The 17,973-nt window shown below is 45.9% G+C and overlaps 2 protein-coding genes across 3 annotated transcripts in view; both read right to left on the bottom strand.

Annotated features, from left to right (window-relative positions):
• Window positions 1-1,841: 1,841 nt before the first annotated feature.
• On the bottom strand, window positions 1,842-10,410 carry LOC308322314 (solute carrier family 22 member 4-like; the record flags this gene model as incomplete). Its single annotated transcript, XM_080773516.1, has 11 exons — window positions 1,842-2,488; window positions 3,972-4,107; window positions 4,519-4,701; window positions 5,715-5,929; window positions 6,328-6,431; window positions 6,882-7,008; window positions 7,969-8,140; window positions 8,553-8,707; window positions 8,918-9,021; window positions 9,282-9,381; window positions 10,121-10,410. 11 exons carry the CDS (start codon window positions 10,408-10,410, stop codon window positions 2,353-2,355), a joined length of 1,722 nt encoding a protein of 573 aa, XP_080629642.1. The 3' UTR covers window positions 1,842-2,352.
• Window positions 10,411-16,032: 5,622 nt separating this feature from the next.
• Window positions 16,033-17,973, bottom strand: part of trappc11 (trafficking protein particle complex subunit 11) — a 45,292-nt gene continuing 43,351 nt past the window's right edge. For both annotated transcript variants that reach the window (XM_080774424.1, XM_080774425.1), the window contains exon 30: window positions 16,033-17,775. In XM_080774424.1, coding sequence (XP_080630550.1) covers window positions 17,731-17,775 — 45 coding nt within the window. In that variant the 3' untranslated portion in view covers window positions 16,033-17,730. The remainder of the gene's footprint in view (window positions 17,776-17,973) is intronic.

The following is a 17,973-nucleotide window of genomic DNA, read 5'->3' as shown; positions in this document are numbered from 1 at the left end:
TTACTGACTGTCAAGTCTCCAGGTTTTCTTGTATGGCACATTAGGAATCCACTAGGACAGTGGTTCTCAAACATTTGAGTGAGTTAACTGAGTGTACACTTTCAGAGTTACAGACCTGTCATGGTCATTGAAGGCTAGCTCTTTATGCATTACTGGTAATATTATGTCATTAAACGAGAGGAAATGTTTAATTTTGACAAAAGTGTCCACCACAAGCCAACATGGCGATGACCGCTGGCTGTGAAAAATGTTGGTATGTTTTGTTTCCAGGTGCTCCCATCATAGAGAACATTACAGATGCCATCTACGGCAGCAGAAAGACCATCTGTGTGATCAGCCATCATTACCTGGAGAGTGAATGGTGCTCCAGAGAGATCCAGATGGCCAGGTGGGGGCACCATTTCTCTGCAAAGGCCAGATTCACATACGTACATATATATATATAAAGTGTCACTATGTAAAATAAAGTAGAGTGTAAATGTCCTCTGGTCTCCTGTGTGCAGCTACCGTCTGTTTGACGAACAGAAGGACGTGTTGATCCTGGTGTTTCTGGAGGACATTCCAGCCCACCAGTTGTCTCCCTACTATCACATGAAGAGGCTGGTGAAGAGACACACCTACCTGAGCTGGTCCCGGGCTGGACAGCACCCTGGACTGTTCTGGCAGAACCTACGCAGAGCTCTGCAGGACACACCTCCCGCTGACCTGGGCTTGAATGAATAATATGTTTCATGTTGATAATATTATTATTACATAATTATATTCTGTATAGTATAGGCACTCGGGTGGGCCAGTGGTAAAGCAGCCCAAAACTACAGAGGCTGGGGGTTCAAATCCACCGCTGTGCATCTGGCTTTGTCGAGTGCTATACAAACACATTTGGCCCGTGTTCGGGGATATTTGTGGGGGGGGAGGGGGGTTCGGCGGAGTGTTGGGCGGGAGGCTTTACGTTCTCCCGGTGGGGGCTCCTAATTGGCAGGTGAGTCTGTAGGATAAACAACAGCAGTGACAATACACAACAATGTGTGGTGGGAGGAATTCATTGGCATAACGACTAAATTAGGGAGAAAAGGGGGGGGGGGGGGGGGGGGAATGATTTTCAAGTAAGTAAAAAATGGCAAATAAGTTTAGGGATAAGGGTGGCTCAAGATGGAGCCCTGTGTGTAACATTAGTTATGAACAGAACAAAGTACAGTCGTTATTGTGTATTTATATGATTTGCTTCTCTGGTGTCACGTGATATGTTCAGGTATATTGCTCTCCTGAATACAACCACAGTCACTGACGTTCTAGTGTCCCTAACTAATATAATATGTTATATCTAGTCTAGATGCTATATGCCTAAATTGTAACTTTACATTCACATTTACATTCATGACTTTCTTCATTACTCATTACCATATGAATCACTGCTCATTACCATATTAATCACCTTCGATAATATAGCCTTCATTGGAAACATTAATTATTCATAATGTTTTGTAGTATACTATGTTACTGATCATGTTTTCTCCTTTACCATTACACACACTTTAGTACAATTTAAATTAGTTTGGTAATTAATTATTGTCCTTGCTGAAATTGATTAACACTTTTAGTTGTTGATGACTTCTAGTAGATATTTGACAATGATTTGAGTACTGTGACAGGCCTACACGATTTCTATTGATTTGCTATTTTCATGATTCTTTGCTGAAATACATAATTGATTCAATTTGAATTGTTGGATTTGTTTATTTATTTATAGCCGATTTAAAACATTATAGATCTGCTATTTATTGTTATTGATATTTTTGGTACTTTTTTCACAATGTTTCGGTCACTACTGACCTTCAGGCATAACCACATGGTGATTTTAAGTTACAAAAAAATCACACCCATGTGAACTGAGGGGCGCTCTTATCATCCTACATCATCTCATTCTGGCCAATCACAATTTGCGTCCTCACCTTCGTCTTCAATATTTGTGTTTAAACAATGTTTGTGTTTTCACAATGTTTGTATTTTCACAAACACTCAAAGCTGGCCCTTCATTGTCAATGGCATTCAGTGTTTGTGTTTGGACAATGTTTGTGTTTACACAAACTCTCAAAGCTGGACATAGGAGGGGCTAGCGGCCCACACAAATGGAGATAAGAGGTTTCTGTCCGACAGCAACGATATAAAATGTCCGTAAGTCCTGCCCTGTAGACGCTTTGGGCTGTAGTCGTAGTTGTTTTCCTAGCGTTCTCCTGGTCAGAAGATAAGGGTCTGGGTCTGGGAAGGACGTTCACCTGTTCAGAGGATAAGGGTCTGGGTCTGGGAAGGACGTTCTCCTGTTCAGAGGATAAGGGTCTGGGTAGGACGTTCTAGTCAGAGGATAAGGGTCTGGTTCTGGGAAGGACACTGGCTCCGGTCATCTCCACAGTGGTTCTTCTGTAGCGTTAAGTCTGACTGGTCCTTCTGGAGCTCGGCCTGGCCGCTGTGTCTCTGGAACACTTTGGACAGCCTAACAGACACAACATGATTGCATTAATTAACAACTGATTGCTTTTCTTAGCAGAAAATACAGCAAGTCTGGAGAAAAAGAAAAAAAAAACAGCTCACTGAAGTCTACCGTAGATACAACAAAAGTGGATTAAATTCTACTGAAGTCAATGTACAAATAAACAATATGTTTGAATTCTATACCCTTCGTTTCAGATCCAATCCCGATACCACCATTTCTGTGTTAGCCGATACCGAATACCGTATACCGATACCAGGGATGTGATCTCGTGTTGTGTTTATAGCTATAGCTATATATCTGGTGTTGTGTTTATAGCTATATATCTGGTGTTGTGTTTATAGCTATATATCTGGTGTTGTGTTTATAGCTATATATCTGGTGTTGTGTTTATAGCAGACTCCTCACTCAAATGTGCAATAGCAGTTTGGGGCAACTCCAAAGCAAACTCCACATGTCCCAACATTGTATTTACCTGCCATAGTGTCAACCCCCTAACCCCCTGTGTGGGATCGCTGGTTAGACTGGCATAGTGTCAACCCCCTTACCCCCTGTGGGGGATCGCTGGTTAGACTGGCAATATACCGATATGACCCGATATGACAAATAAGTGCCGATACGGATACAGTATTGGGACATCTCAAGTTTGAATCGCGTTTCAGCTAAAGAAAATGAATAAAAACAATAACCATTTGTAGGCCTACGGGACCAGAGGCTTGGTGTGAGGGATGAGGTCATGGTGTAACCTACGGGACCAGAGGCTTGGTGTGAGGGATGAGGTCATGGTTTAACCTACGGGACCAGAGGCTTGGTGTGAGGGATGAGGTCATGGTGTAACCTACGGGACCAGAGGCTTGGTGTGAGGGATGAGGTCATGGTGTAACCTACGGGACCAGAGGCTTGGTGTGAGGGATGAGGTCATGGTTTAACCTACGGGACCAGAGGCTTGGTGTGAGGGATGAGGTCATGGTGTAACCTACGGGACCAGAGGCTTGGTGTGAGGGATGAGGTCATGGTTTAACCTACGGGACCAGAGGCTTGGTGTGAGGGATGAGGTCATGGTGTAACCTACGGGACCAGAGGCTTGGTGTGAGGGATGAGGTCATGGTGTAACCTACGGGACCAGAGGCTTGGTGTGAGGGATGAGGTCATGGTTTAACCTACGGGACCAGAGGCTTGGTGTGAGGGATGAGGTCATGGTGTAACCTACGGGACCAGAGGCTTGGTGTGAGGGATGAGGTCATGGGGTAACCTACGGGACCAGAGGCTTGGTGTGAGGGATGAGGTCATGGTGTAACCTACGGGACCAGAGGCTTGGTGTGAGGGATGAGGTCATGGTGTAACCTACGGGACCAGAGGCTTGGTGTGAGGGATGAGGTCATGGTGTAACCTACGGGACCAGAGGCTTGGTGTGAGGGATGAGGTCATGGTGTAACCTACGGGACCAGAGGCTTGGTGTGAGGGATGAGGTCATGGTGTAACCTACGGGACCAGAGGCTTGGTGTGAGAGATGAGGTCGGGCAGCTCCTGGTCTTTGGTTTCGGGCAGCAACAGGCTGAGGAGGCCGGCCAGGACGGAGGCTCCGCCCATCAGGACGTAGGGGAGGAGCTTGTTGTACGTACCTATAGAGGCAGAGGACAGGAATGAGCTGTCTGTCTGCACAGTCACACAGTCCTAGAACATGTCTGTCTGTCTGTCTGTCTGCGCAGTCACACAGTCCTAGAACATGTCTGTCTGTCTGCACAGTCACACAGTCCTAGAACATGTCTGTCTGTCTGTCTGCGCAGTCACACAGTCCTAGAACATGTCTGTCTGTCTGTCTGCGCAGTCACACAGTCCTAGAACATGTCTGTCTGTCTGTCTGCGCAGTCACACAGTCCTAGAACATGTCTGTCTGTCTGTCTGTCTGCGCAGTCACACAGTCCTAGAACATGTCTGTCTGTCTGTCTGCGCAGTCACACAGTCCTAGAACATGTCTGTCTGTCTGTCTGCGCAGTCACACAGTCCTATGCACAGAGTACACCAGAGCTCACCGATGTAAGCGATGTGCGGAGCCACGGTGCTGCCGATGCGGGAGGCCATGGACAGAGCCCCCAGAGCCATGTTCCTGACCACGGTGGGGAACAGCTCCACAGAGTAGAGGTACATGAAGGCGAAGGCTCCGGTCACCAACATCTTCCCCGTCGTCACTAGGACCATGGTGACCTCCGACAGGTCTGGAGGACATTCATTCAAACATTTAGTTAGTTATTCTCCAAAGACATTGAGGTCGTCACCCTCATTGGCAGTGTCGCCGAGATACAACAAAATACAACATTTCCAGAGCAATAAACAAAAACAGAACAGAAAACAGCAACATTTCCTCATTGCGTGTCATGTAGCACATGTTTAAAAAGAGATGAACACATCTAAACATCTTCTCCAATATCACAAGGACCACAGTGACCTCAGACAGGTCTGGAGGAGAAACATGTTTTTTTATGTTTTTTATTTGTTTTTATTTTATATTTTTGAGGGCCCTCCTATATACAGGTTTAATGTTTGTCTTGTCTAGACGAACATTCAAAACGCCCATTGACAATGAACAGAGTTTGTTTTGTCACTAACACAAACATTAAATGCCATTTTAATGTTTTGTCTGTTACTGCTCAAATCGTCCTCGATGTTGTAAGATGATAAGAACGCCCCTCATGGACCCTCATGGACCTCTGAGCCACGGCCCAGGATGGACCTCTGAGCCACGGCCCAGGATGGACCTCTGAGCCACGGCCCAGGATGGACCTCTGAGCCACGGCCCAGGATGGACCTCTGAGCCACGGCCCAGGATGGACCTCTGAGACACGGCCCAGGATGGACCTCTGAGCCACGGCCCAGGATGGACCTCTGAGCCACGGCCCAGGATGGACCTCTGAGCCACGGCCCAGGATGGACCTCTGAGCCCCACAGCCCAGGATGGACCTCTGAGCCACGGCCCAGGATGGACCTCTGAGCCCCACAGCCCAGGATGGACCTCTGAGCCACGGCCCAGGATGGACCTCTGAGACACCGCCCAGGCCAAGAGAAACATCTTCTAAGCATCATCTAAGCATCTTCCCCAACATCACCAGCACCAGAGTGACCACAGACACATTGTAAACACCTAAGCGCGCGCGCGTGCGTGTGTGCGTGCGTGCGTGCGTGCGTGCGTGTGTGCGTGCGTGCGTGCGTGTGTGTGTGTGTGCGTGCGTACCATCAGGGAGGGTCTTCAGCAGCAGCAGCAGCAGACCACTGAGCAGCAGGCTGGAGGGCAGCAGGGCGCGGCGCGGAGCGTACAGCATCACCAACCACGTGACGCTGTAGCTGACGAACTCCGTGGCCGCGGACACCAGGCAGTTGATGTAGGGGTCACCGTCCATGTTGGCCGTGTTCAGAGACATGCCGTAGTACGTCATGGAGAGCACTATCCTATAGACGGACAGAGAAACTCTGGCCAATGAGGTCGCTCCAACGAACAGCAGCGGCCAATGAGGTCGCTCCAACGAACTGCAGCGGCCGTTGTTTTTTTAACAACGGCGGTATTGCTTTTTGACAGGTTTAATGTTTGTCTTTAGTTCAATGTTTGTTTTGTAAACGCATTGACAATGTTGGGAAAATGTACGTCATATTGTTCTTTATTGTTAATGGCGTTTGTGTTGGCACCATTTGTTTTACATCACCTAATCAACATGAGTTAGACTTTAATATATTAGCGCCCCTCACTTCACACGGGTGTGATCGCTGTGTACCACAGTATGATGTTGATGATCTCATCATGTTGTGTACGGTGTGCGTGCGTGCGTAAGTGTGTGTGTGTGTGTGTGTACCACAGTATGACGTTGATGCTCATCATGTTTCTGATGTTGGAGGTTCTGACGAGGTCCAGCAAGGAGTAACTGTGCTGTCTGTCTGTAGGACCAGACTCTGCCTTCTGCACGCACACACACACACACACACACACACACACACACACACGCACACACACACACACACACACACACACACACACACACACACACACACACACACACACACACACACACACACACACACACACACACACACAGTATGTGTGTGGACGTGAAGGACGTGAAAGTGAGTGAAAGCCTCCGTAACAAGTCAGTCGACAAATCATGCATCACGACAAGCACGTAGATCTCTACCTGTCTCTACCCGTCGGTCCGTGTCCCTTTTATGCCCATATATGGAGTTCTGTGTCAGTCCAGCCTTGTGTGTGTGTGTGCACGTGTGTGTGTGCGTGCGTGCGCGTGCGTGCGTGTACGTGCGTGCGTGTGTGCGTGTGTGTGTGTGTGTGTGTGTGTGTGTGTGTGTGTGTGCGTGCGTGCGTGCGCGTGCGTGCGTGTACTTGGATCAAACTGACGTCTTCCACTCTGAAGATGACCTTGGGTGCCGTCACTCCGTTCTTCTTCGCTGCAGCCCTGACAATGAGCTCCGCCTCCTCGATGCGGCCCTGAGCCAATAGCCAGCGAGGGGACTCTGGGATGTACCTATAATTATAGCCATTGGACAGGAGGACACGTGTCAGTCATCTTACAGAGACAGAAAGGGCTTCCACCGCAAGCACCCAGAACTGTGCAAGAACAGAGCAGTTGTTTTCCATCAGACACAGATGCACTTGTGTATACTTTACATATAATTGTGTCGCTATGCCACACTGCTGTTGTACCCTACTGGTCCTTTAGAGTTGTAATGAAATGAACACAGACCTAACCCCACACCCTGTGTTTGTAGACCGGGGTCCCTCAGATCTACACCTGAGACCTAACCCCACACCCTGTGTTTGTAGACCGGGGTCCCTCAGATCTACACCTGAGACCTAACCCCACACCCTGTGTTTGTAGACCGGGGTCCCTCAGATCTACACCTGAGACCTAACCCCACACCCTGTGTTTGTAGACCGGGGTCCCTCAGATCTACACCACATGTAGATGGACAAAAAGAGATTCCGGTCTGCGTGCGACGTGTAATCTCACTACAAGTAGCAGTTTCACTGTACCGCCAACACTGTTTGTAATGTTTGGAAAAGGGCTATCGTCCAAATCATCATCACATCATCACAACCAACGTGTTATTGCCAGGTAGATAACACTGGCAGCCAAATGTAGCAGTAATATCAACCTTATATCTGGAAGAACAGGACACTTAATAATACATTGTTTTGTTATAAATGTCCAGTTGACAAAACAGACATCGCTAATGGCTTGTTTCTAGACACTCACCACCACAGAGGGACACAGAGCAGGCCAGGCAGGGACAGAGACACTCACCACCACAGAGGGACACAGAGCAGGCCAGGCAGGGACAGAGACACTCACCACCACAGAGGGACACAGAGCAGGCCAGGCAGGGACAGAGACACTCACCACCACAGAGGGACACAGAGCAGGCCAGGCAGGGACAGAGACACTCACCACCACAGAGGGACATGGAGGGACAGAGACACTCACCACCACAGAGGGACACAGAGCAGGCCAGGCAGGGACAGAGCCAGCAGCAGCCATCTCCAGCTCCTGATGCTCCAGGCGAACAGAGGCAGGACGGTGTAGCCCAGAGCGTAGGCGTACGGTACTCCAATCGCCCCGAACAGGATCCTCGCCCTGCTCGTCAGCAGCTCAAAACCTGGGCAGGGCAGGGCAGGGCAAGGGAAAGCAGGTAAGGCAGGGCAGGGCAGGGCAGGGCAAGGCAAGGCAAGGCAAGGCAAGGCAAGGCAAGGCAAGGCAAGGCAAGGCAAGGCAAGGCAAGGCAAGGCAAGGGAAGGCAAGGCAAGGCAAGGGAAGGCAAGGCAAGGCAAGGGAAAGCAGGTATAAGGTACGATAAGGCAGCTTTTGCTTATTTTTCCTTTTCTTTATTCAGGGATTGTGCAGGAAGCACGTTGAGAGCAAGCTCTCTTTCAAGGATGTCCCGATCACCACAGCATATAAAACACAATACATACAGTAGGCCTAATGACAGATGCAAATAAATATAGTATTATATAAGTATTATAAGCTCATCTGGGCCACAGCAGTGTACTATTACATCACGCGCGTACCCAGTATGAAGCCACAGCAGTACTTGGCGATCTCTCCCACGGCCACGATGAAGTACATCACACAGAACATCTCCCAGCTGGTGGAGGCCGCCTGGACGACGCTGAACACCGTCTGGATCGCCATGGAGACGAAGAACGTGACACGCCTACCATGCCTATATATGGACATGAGAAGATGACCTGAAAATATAGCGTGTAGCATAGCTACAGTACGCACACACAACACACACACACACATACAGTATGTCCCTGTAACTACGACAGACAGACTACCTGTCAGACAGGTATCCAGACAGACAGACAGACAGACAGACAGACTACCTGTCAGACAGGTATCCAGACAGACAGACAGTCAGACAGGTTACCTGTCAGACAGGTATCCAGACAGACAGGATCCTCCCAGAATTCCCAGGAAGAAGACGGTCATGGTGAACGGTGCCTTCCAGCCGTCCTCACACACCAGAGACCACTGCACACGCACACACACACACACACACACACACACACACACACACACACACACACACACACACACACACACACACACACACACACACACACACACACACACACACACACACACACACACACACACACACACACACACACACACACCATTTTCAATATCAATAGTGCAACTAGCAGATCTACAAGCTTGTACAAAAGCTTTAAGTACAATAGGCTACTCAGTAAATGTAGGCTATAGTGTCCAGTTGATTGACCTCTGACCTCAGTGACGATGGTGGAGGAGTATCTCTCTGATCCAAACACCCAGCCGTCGACACAGCCCTCGGTCTGGTTGCCATGGAAACCACCTCCTTGTCTGTACCTGCGACGTAAACACAATGGTTGCGATAAGACTGTATCAAATAAATAACGGCAGTGGGTCGCACACACCAAGACTGCAGTTCAAAACATTTGTTTAATTTTGAACAAGGGGACAAACGTTCTGGCTATCCAGCCTTCACCAGTACTGATGAATCTACTGCTAGTGGAACAGTTATCATAATACGAATTGACTTATATTGACCCTATAAACAGTTTAATTAATCGGTGTGACAATCATAGCCCGTTGTTAGGGCTCTGACTCATGGACTATTACTGTTTCTTTTCCATAGATAGATAGATAAGATAAGATAGATACCGGGAGTTAGTAAGTCAACAGTCAACGGGGAGAGAGATGGGGAGACACACAGTAAAGGTTCGTCAGGTTTGGGACTCGAACCCGTGACACACTGTAATGCTGGACTACCAGCCAAGGTGCCTGGACCGCTAAGGCCTCACTCACACCAAAGACACACGTGTGCCCTGTGTTTGCTGTGTGTCATGGCCGCCTCAATGCATTTTGCAATGGGAGTCAGAAGAGAGCCATGCAACAAGGTTGTGTCATGAAACCATGTGACTCCCATTGGAAATGCATTGAGGCGGCCATGACACACAGAAGACACAGGACATGAGTGTGTCTTAATACGTGCAGTGAGGCCTAAGCCTATAAACCCAGGACTATTACTGGGATTTTTTTTAAAGCTACCATAAATGTAAACGTGCGACTGTTATTATACTTATACCTGGAGCAGCGGCTGAGCATGAGCACCCCTTTCACCTCCTCCAGGGGGAAGGAGTGGTTCAGCTCCAGACTGAAGGAGGGCGAGGAGGAGGAGGAGGAGGAGGAGGAGGAGGAGTTGGAGTCCCCGTCCAGGCCAGGGAGCCGGCAGCGGTGAGGAGGGATGTCCGCCAGGAACACCATGGCCATGCCCACGTAACCGTTATTCACCACGCTCAGGCTGAGCAGCACAAACACCGTCTTCTCAAACGCCCCCCAGTGGCCCAGGAAGGACACGGCATCATCGTAGTCCATGGCTATATATGTCATTAAAGGAACACAAGGTCATCCATGAGTTCATATACCAGGGGTCATCCATGAGTTATTTTTTGGAATATATATATTTTTTTAAAGAAAAACGTCTCTCTCACACGTACAGCATGCCAGTGATCACCCTCCCTGTGCCAAGTTGCCTATACCCCAGGTTTAACCGAATTTAAAAGAATGTCTTCTAAATCATGACAGTTTTCTATGTTTCTACATCAGTGGTGCTCAATATTTCATGTCAAGGATCTGAAAATACGTTGTTCCAGGGACGCCACCGGAAGCAACGATTTGAGTAAATAAGTTTGCTCTGAAAGAATATATATTCAAAGATTTGCAGCACATTTTAAAAAAAAATCAAAAAATAGCAGATCTACAAGTGCGGCACTCAGTGCACTTGTAGATGTATGAGCTTGTATGAGCTTGTAGATCTGCTGTTTTTCAATAGCTAAAGTAGAACATAATGCTATAAAACACCAGAAAGGGGGTTTCCCGTCCAGAATGTTAAAGAACCCAAATGAGGAGAAGAAGCGTTGGGCCGGAGGTGGACTCACCTCAGACAGCCTGCTGATGCATGGATTGGTCAGCCTGTTGTTCGGTCAGACAGCCTGCTGATGCATGGATTGGTCAGCCTGTTGTTCGGTCAGACAGCCTGCTGATGCATGGATTGGTCAGCCTGTTGTTCTGTTCGGTCAGACAGCCTGCTGATGCATGGATTGGTCAGCCTGTTCTGTTGTTCGGTCAGACAGCCTGCTGATGCATGGATTGGTCAGCCTGTTGTTCTGTTGTTCGGTCAGACAGCCTGCTGATGCATGGATTGGTCAGCCTGTTGTTCGGTCAGACAGCCTGCTGATGCATGGATTGGTCAGCCTGTTGTTCTGTTGTTCGGTCAGACAGCCTGCTGATGCATGGATTGGTCAGCCTGTTGTTCGGTCAGACAGCCTGCTGATGCATGGATTGGTCAGCCTGTTGTTCTGTTGTTCGGTCAGACAGCCTGCTGATGCATGGATTGGTCAGCCTGTTGTTCGGTCAGACAGCCTGCTGATGCATGGATTGGTCAGCCTGTTGTTCTGCCACACAGCCTCCCGAGGAAAACGTCAACCTCAGCCCAGAAATGATTAACATCGTCTTCTACTGATTGAACAACTCCTGTTCGGGTTTTAAACTCGACCGGAGAGAGAGCGGAGTCAGTCCACATATCGTTGTAACCTCGTATCTCCATATCTCAACTCTCTATGTTTTCCTAAAATGAATATACGGTACCCCTAGTACTGACCAGTGTTGTTTTTGGCAGCAAATTTAGTCTAGTCATAGTCTTTGGAATGAAACCTACATTTAGTTTTAGTCATCTTTTTGTCAACGGGAATGTTTTAGTCTTAGTCTAGTTTTAAATCTATTGATTTAGTCGACTAAAATGTATTTGATGCCGCCGTAATGGCTGATTTTAAGAAAAATCAGCAGAAAATGGAAGATCTACAAGCTCACAACGCGTCGCACTGCGACGCGTTGTGAGCTTGTAGATGTGCTATTTTCAGCATGCAACCAAGTGTAAAATGACTAAAGTGTCTTACTTATAATGGATCTCTTTTTTAGTCTTTTTTATTTTAGTCTAGTTTTTATTTGTTGACGAAATTGTCAATGTACTTAGTCTCAGTTTTAGTCAACAATAGCTTAGTCAGTGCAAAAAGGTAGTGGACGAACATTTTCCGTCATAGTATCAGTCGACAAAATCAACACTTATACTGACCTACTCTGCAAGGGTCACACATAAAAGCAGCAGAGATAGCCGATCTAAAAGCTCACCACGACACGTCATCACAGCACAGGATCAGCGCAGCGCACAGCTTGTACGATGAAGAATAGGACATTCATTTACAACAATAAAAAATAACGAAGGAAAAAACAACCAATAAAGAAAGTGTATAAATGTGGAGATAGGTGGTTTCTCCCTGAAGGCAACACAAGGTACAGCATGTCCCTGGAAACAATGTGGAGATAGGTGGTTTCTCCCTGAAGGTACAACAAGGTACAGCATGTCCCTGAAACCTACCGATGTATATGACTGATTTACTCTATAGCCGCCCGCTGCACACTCGTAAAGATAAAGAAACCTTGAACCTTGAACTACTTACATCAAGCTGCCTCACGCTACAGAAACAGGAGATAGGCTCCTGCCGGTAACAAGACAACTCACCCCGTTTCTGTTTTCCTCCCAGAATCTTCCCCAGTGAGGGGTGGGAGAGGCTGGACAGCAGACTGAATGTTCCCCAGGGAGGGGTGGGAGAGGCTGGACAGCAGACGGCTGGACTGAATTTCTCTAACTATAAACTTTCATGACAGCAGAGAGCTATACAAATATAATTTATGAAAAGCTACTACAGTGAAGTCTGTTCACAGAAGTTGTTGTAGGATAATTATGTGGGGATTGTCTGACGAGGTACCATTTGAGTGGGAAAAACCTTACATAGTACTAAATAATACTAAATTGTTTATAGGGTCAATATAAGTAAAATAATATAGCCTTTCCACAGAAGTAACTTTTTATATTTTTCCAAAAAGAATACAAACAGCCAATAGCATATTACAAAGTTATCCCCCTCACTGGTGAAAATTCCGGGGTGAGTTGTCCTGCAGTATTCCTCTTGCCCTATGCAAGGCCTCTTACTTTACTTATCGTAAAATCATCATTAGCAGATCCGCGAGGCCCCTCGGTGTCCAATGGGGCAGGGGTCATCAATATCTTCGTACGCCAGTGTAGCAGAGTGGCTCCGACTCCGAGCCTCAGCCTGAGGGCCTCTAGAGTCTAATATCTCCCCCAGTCAATAGGCATAGGATGCATGTAGTCGGTTAAGATGTTTCACATAGAGACCCGAGTTCGAATCCCGGGCGGTACACCAGGCTACTTACTTAGCCTGACTCCCAGAACCCACCTCACCCCCCTGCTCATTTTGATAGGTTGGAATGGCTTAGGGTTTGACGACAGAGTACAGCAACTTTGCTGAAACAGACGTGTTGCATGATGTCACGTGAGGGTCTGTTTGATTGATTAGGTCAGATAAGGAGCTGAAGAAACAGTCACCACTGTCATAGAACAGTACTAGTCATAGAACATTACTAGTCATAGAACAGTACTAGTCATAGAACAGTACTAGTCATAGAACAGTACTAGTCATAGAACAGTACTAGTCATAGAACAGTAATAGTCATAGAACATTACTAGTCATAGAACATTACTAGTCATACTAGTCATAGAACAGTACTAGTCATAGAACAGTAATAGTCATAGAACATTACTAGTCATAGAACATTACTAGTCATACTAGTCATAGAACAGTACTAGTCATAGAACAGTACTAGTCATACTAGTCATAGAACAGTACTAGTCATAGAACAGTACTAGTCATAGAACAGTACTAGTCATAGAACAGTACTAGTCATAGAACAGTACTAGTCATAGAACAGTACTAGTCATACTAGTCATAGAACAGTACTAGTCATAGAACAGTACTAGTCATAGAACAGTACTAGTCATAGAACAGTACTAGTCATAGAACAGTACTAGTCATACTAGTCATAGAACAGTACTAGTCATAGAACAGTACTAGTCATAGAACAGTACTAGTCATACTAGTCATAGAACAGTACTAGTCATAGAACAGTACTAGTCATACTAGTCATAGAACAGTACTAGTCATAGAACAGTACTAGTCATAGAACAGTACTAGTCATAGAACAGTACTAGTCATAGCTGAGCAAACAAAGGAAGGAAGTACGGTAATCGTTTGTGTTCTCACTAGAGATGCAGTTTCAAAGTCCTATAGCTGTTACTTTGCCATTGCTCACCTGTAACTGATTACTTAGGATAAACAATTATTTATAGTGTGTGCTTTCAATAAGTAATAAAAAGAAACAACACCGGCGTGAGGCTTAACCCTATAGAACACTAAACCCCGTGTGATTTTTCACCTGGACAATGTTGATGTTGATTCTCATAATGTTGCTGATGTCCATGTCTGAGGTGGGTGCATGGGTCTTTATGTCCATGTCTGAGGTGGGTGCATGGGTCTTTATGTCCATGTCTGAGGTGGGTGCATGGGTCTTTATGTCCATGTCTGAGGTGGGTGCATGGGTCTTTATGTCCATGTCTGAGGTGGGTGCATGGGTCTTTCAGTACCTCCATGATACTCAGTGACGTCAATAGAAGCTGGGTTTGTTTCCCTGCCCACATCCCTGTGTCTTTTTCTACAGGCAGGTGTTAAGAGAAAAATCACTGCACCCGTGTGAACCGAGTGGTGCTGTCAAAACTCATTTGTACTCACATTACTTCCCGGAACGGCTCTGGCTCAGGAGACACTGCCTTGAGGGTTGTTGTTCGGTGCCTGGAGCAAAGACCTTGTCATGTGGGGTTCCAACTCCAACTCCAAGGGAAGGCACTAGCTTTCACATTTCACCTAAAAATGCATGGCCTTTATTTATATTATTATCTGCACCTCTCGATGCACCACTCGTTTTTTTTTTCAATTTTTAGATTGACAGTTGTAGACACTCGTTTACTTTCAGCAACCATACATTGATTAATCACTGTACAAATGGCCTCCCTATTGTTTTATCATGTCATTACAGGCAAAACAAAATGTACAACATAAAATCCTACCCGAGGGAAACAAAAGCACGCTGGAACAGGACCTAGTGGTCTGAAAGCTTTTGTCAGAATGTGACAAAGTGAATGCTGAGGGACAATAAGACATATTAATGTCATTATGATGATGAGACTGGTCTGGCAGGTTTAATGCCACTCCAGAGGAACAGAGACACACCGTTTGTTTTGTGAACTTGGTGAAATTGAAAATGCGGGTTCACTCTTTGTTTTACTGCCCTAAATACGACGACATAAGACATAAGGCCGGCCTGGGCCGTGGCTCAGCGGTCCAGGCACCTTGGCTGGTGATCCAGTCTGGCAGTGTGCCGCGGGTTCGACTCCCGATCCCGACGGCCTTCACTGCATGTCTTCCCCCCCATTTCCTGTCAGCCTACTGTTTTATGGAGGCTTTCCTCCATAAAACATATAAAATAAAGGCGAAAGCCACAAAAAAAAAAGAAGTAAGGCATTTCTTAGTGAAACGAAAAAAGGTCTTCTATCCGTGGTGATTTCCTTGAGGTAGATGATTATGAAAAGCTGGAGATATTGTTTTGTTAAAATAAAAGGAGATTTTATCAGTCAAGCCTGCATGGGAGAGAAGACTGAACACTCTGTAAAACTCTGAGCTGTAATTGAATTATTAGGCATTTTATATTTTATGTTATATAATTTTATATATTATTGTATTACAATATACTGTATCCCTAAACTCTTTTGCGATTTTGTACTATTTTAAAACATTTTAAAATAGTTCAACTAGCCAATCTACATCGACACGTTGTGAATCAGTTATTTTAACTATTTTTAAATGTTTTAAAATAGATTAAAAAAATGCAAATAAGTTTAGGGATAAGGGGTAAGGGGTGGTGCACTACAGTATATAGCTGTCTGTGTGCAGGACGCAAATCAATCAATCAATCAATCAATCATTACCATCACATTATCCTCACAAACCTTCAAAACGACTCACACCATCAGATGAGCATCACTTTATTTTCACTGATCTGTGTTAAGACGAGAGCTGCATCTACTCAGTGATCAGCCACACACGCACACACACGGGATAATGTTAAAAACACAGAAACACAGTGTATGGAGTTGGGTTACAAACGGCCCAAAATGTCATTAACCCATTCTGACCGGGCACCCATTTTGGTGTTAGCATCATGTTATGCTTTACCTATTGAAAAATAGCAGATCTACAAGCTCATATCACGCCACCGAGTGGCGCGATACGAGCTTGTAGGTCTGCTATTTTTGAAAAATCGAAGAACGACTGACATTTTTCTAGAATCTGATCTCAGGTCAGAATGGATTAATCAGACCAGTGTGTGTCCTAGTGGAAACCTCGTATGAATCTGATCTCAGGTCAGAATGGGTTAATTAATTCACAAGAACTCTACAAAGAAGAATTGCCGTTTTGATCAACGTTTGCCTGTCATCTCTCCTAAGGGTTCCACACATCAACACAGCATGGAGTTGTTTGGACACACAATCTTATCCAACGATGACTAACTATTCTTAACCCATTCTGACCTGAGATCAGATTCATACGAGGTTTCCACTGGACACACACTGGTCTGATGAACCCATTCTGACCTGAGATCAGATTCTAAAAATGTCAGTCGTTCTTCGAATTTTTCAAAAATAGCAGACCTACAAGCTCGTATCGCGCCACTCGGTGGCGCGATATGAGCTTGTAGATCTGCTATTTTTCAATAGGTAAAGCATAACATGATGCTAACACCAAAATGGGTGCCAGGTCAGAATGGGTTAAGAGAGGCTAGATGTCATCAAATGGTGGCCACGTGGCTCAAATGCCCAATAAATAATGAGCCTCGACATGAAAAAGGGTTGAAAAACCACTGGACGATAGCAATGCTATCTATTAGAATATATATTGCTACCAAAAAAAAAACGTTCCAGGAAGCCTCTGGTTTCTGTTCATATTTCAGTGGGATATTAAAATTAACTTACAGACACTTTGAGATCATGTGATTCGACAACACTCTGTAACCACCTGAACCCCAGCATCCATCGTTCTGCTGGGGAACATCAGCCAAATCTACAGCAGATCTACAAGCTCATCCAACGCACCACGCTGTAGATATATAGTTATAAATAACATCTACAGCAGATCTACAAGCTCCTCCAACGCACCACGCTATAGATATATAGTTATAAATAACATCTACAGCAGATCTACAAGCTCCTCCAACGCACCACGCTATAGATATATAGTTATAAATAACATCTACAGCAGATCTACAAGCTCATCCAACGCACCACGCTATAGATATATAGTTATAAATAACATCTACAGCAGATCTACAAGCTCATCCAACGCACCACGCTATAGATCGGCTAGCTTCGGGCCACAGAGATTTGCTGTAGATCGACTGGGGGAAAAAAGCGACCCAAGTACAGAGTCAACTCCGGTTTACTAAGCCTGGTAGGGCGGTTAATTTCACCATCATGTATTTATAGATTTTTGTCAAAATGTTTAAGTTAATGAAGTTGAAGAAAACTCTGACTGGGAGCAGATTCTCAGAGTGCGGTTTCAGCGCTAGATGTAAGAAATTAAGGAATGTGTACACGTGTGTACGTGTGTGTGTGTGTGTGTGTGTGTGCGTGCAGGTGTGTGTGTGTGTGTGCGCGTGCATCCGTCCGTCTCAGGCAGCCGCGATGGAGTCCTCATCTGCCTGGTGTCCCTGGGGCTGAAAATGAAAGATAAAGACATGATCGTAATGCACATAGTAATTATTAGTTTATTTTATTTTAATAAAAAGTACATGCAAGTTACATCCCTCAGACTTCAAAACTCCCACTGGCGTGTGTGTGTGTGTGTGTGTGTGTGTGTGTGTGTGTGTGTGTGTGTGTGTGTGTGGTGTGTGTGTGTGTGTGTTACCTTTATG

The sequence above is a fragment of the Protomyctophum bolini genome, assembly GCF_963924005.1.
Source record: "Protomyctophum bolini genome assembly, chromosome: 10".
NCBI lineage: Eukaryota > Metazoa > Chordata > Actinopteri > Myctophiformes > Myctophidae > Protomyctophum > Protomyctophum bolini.
This window is presented reverse-complemented; position numbering and strand designations above follow the sequence as displayed.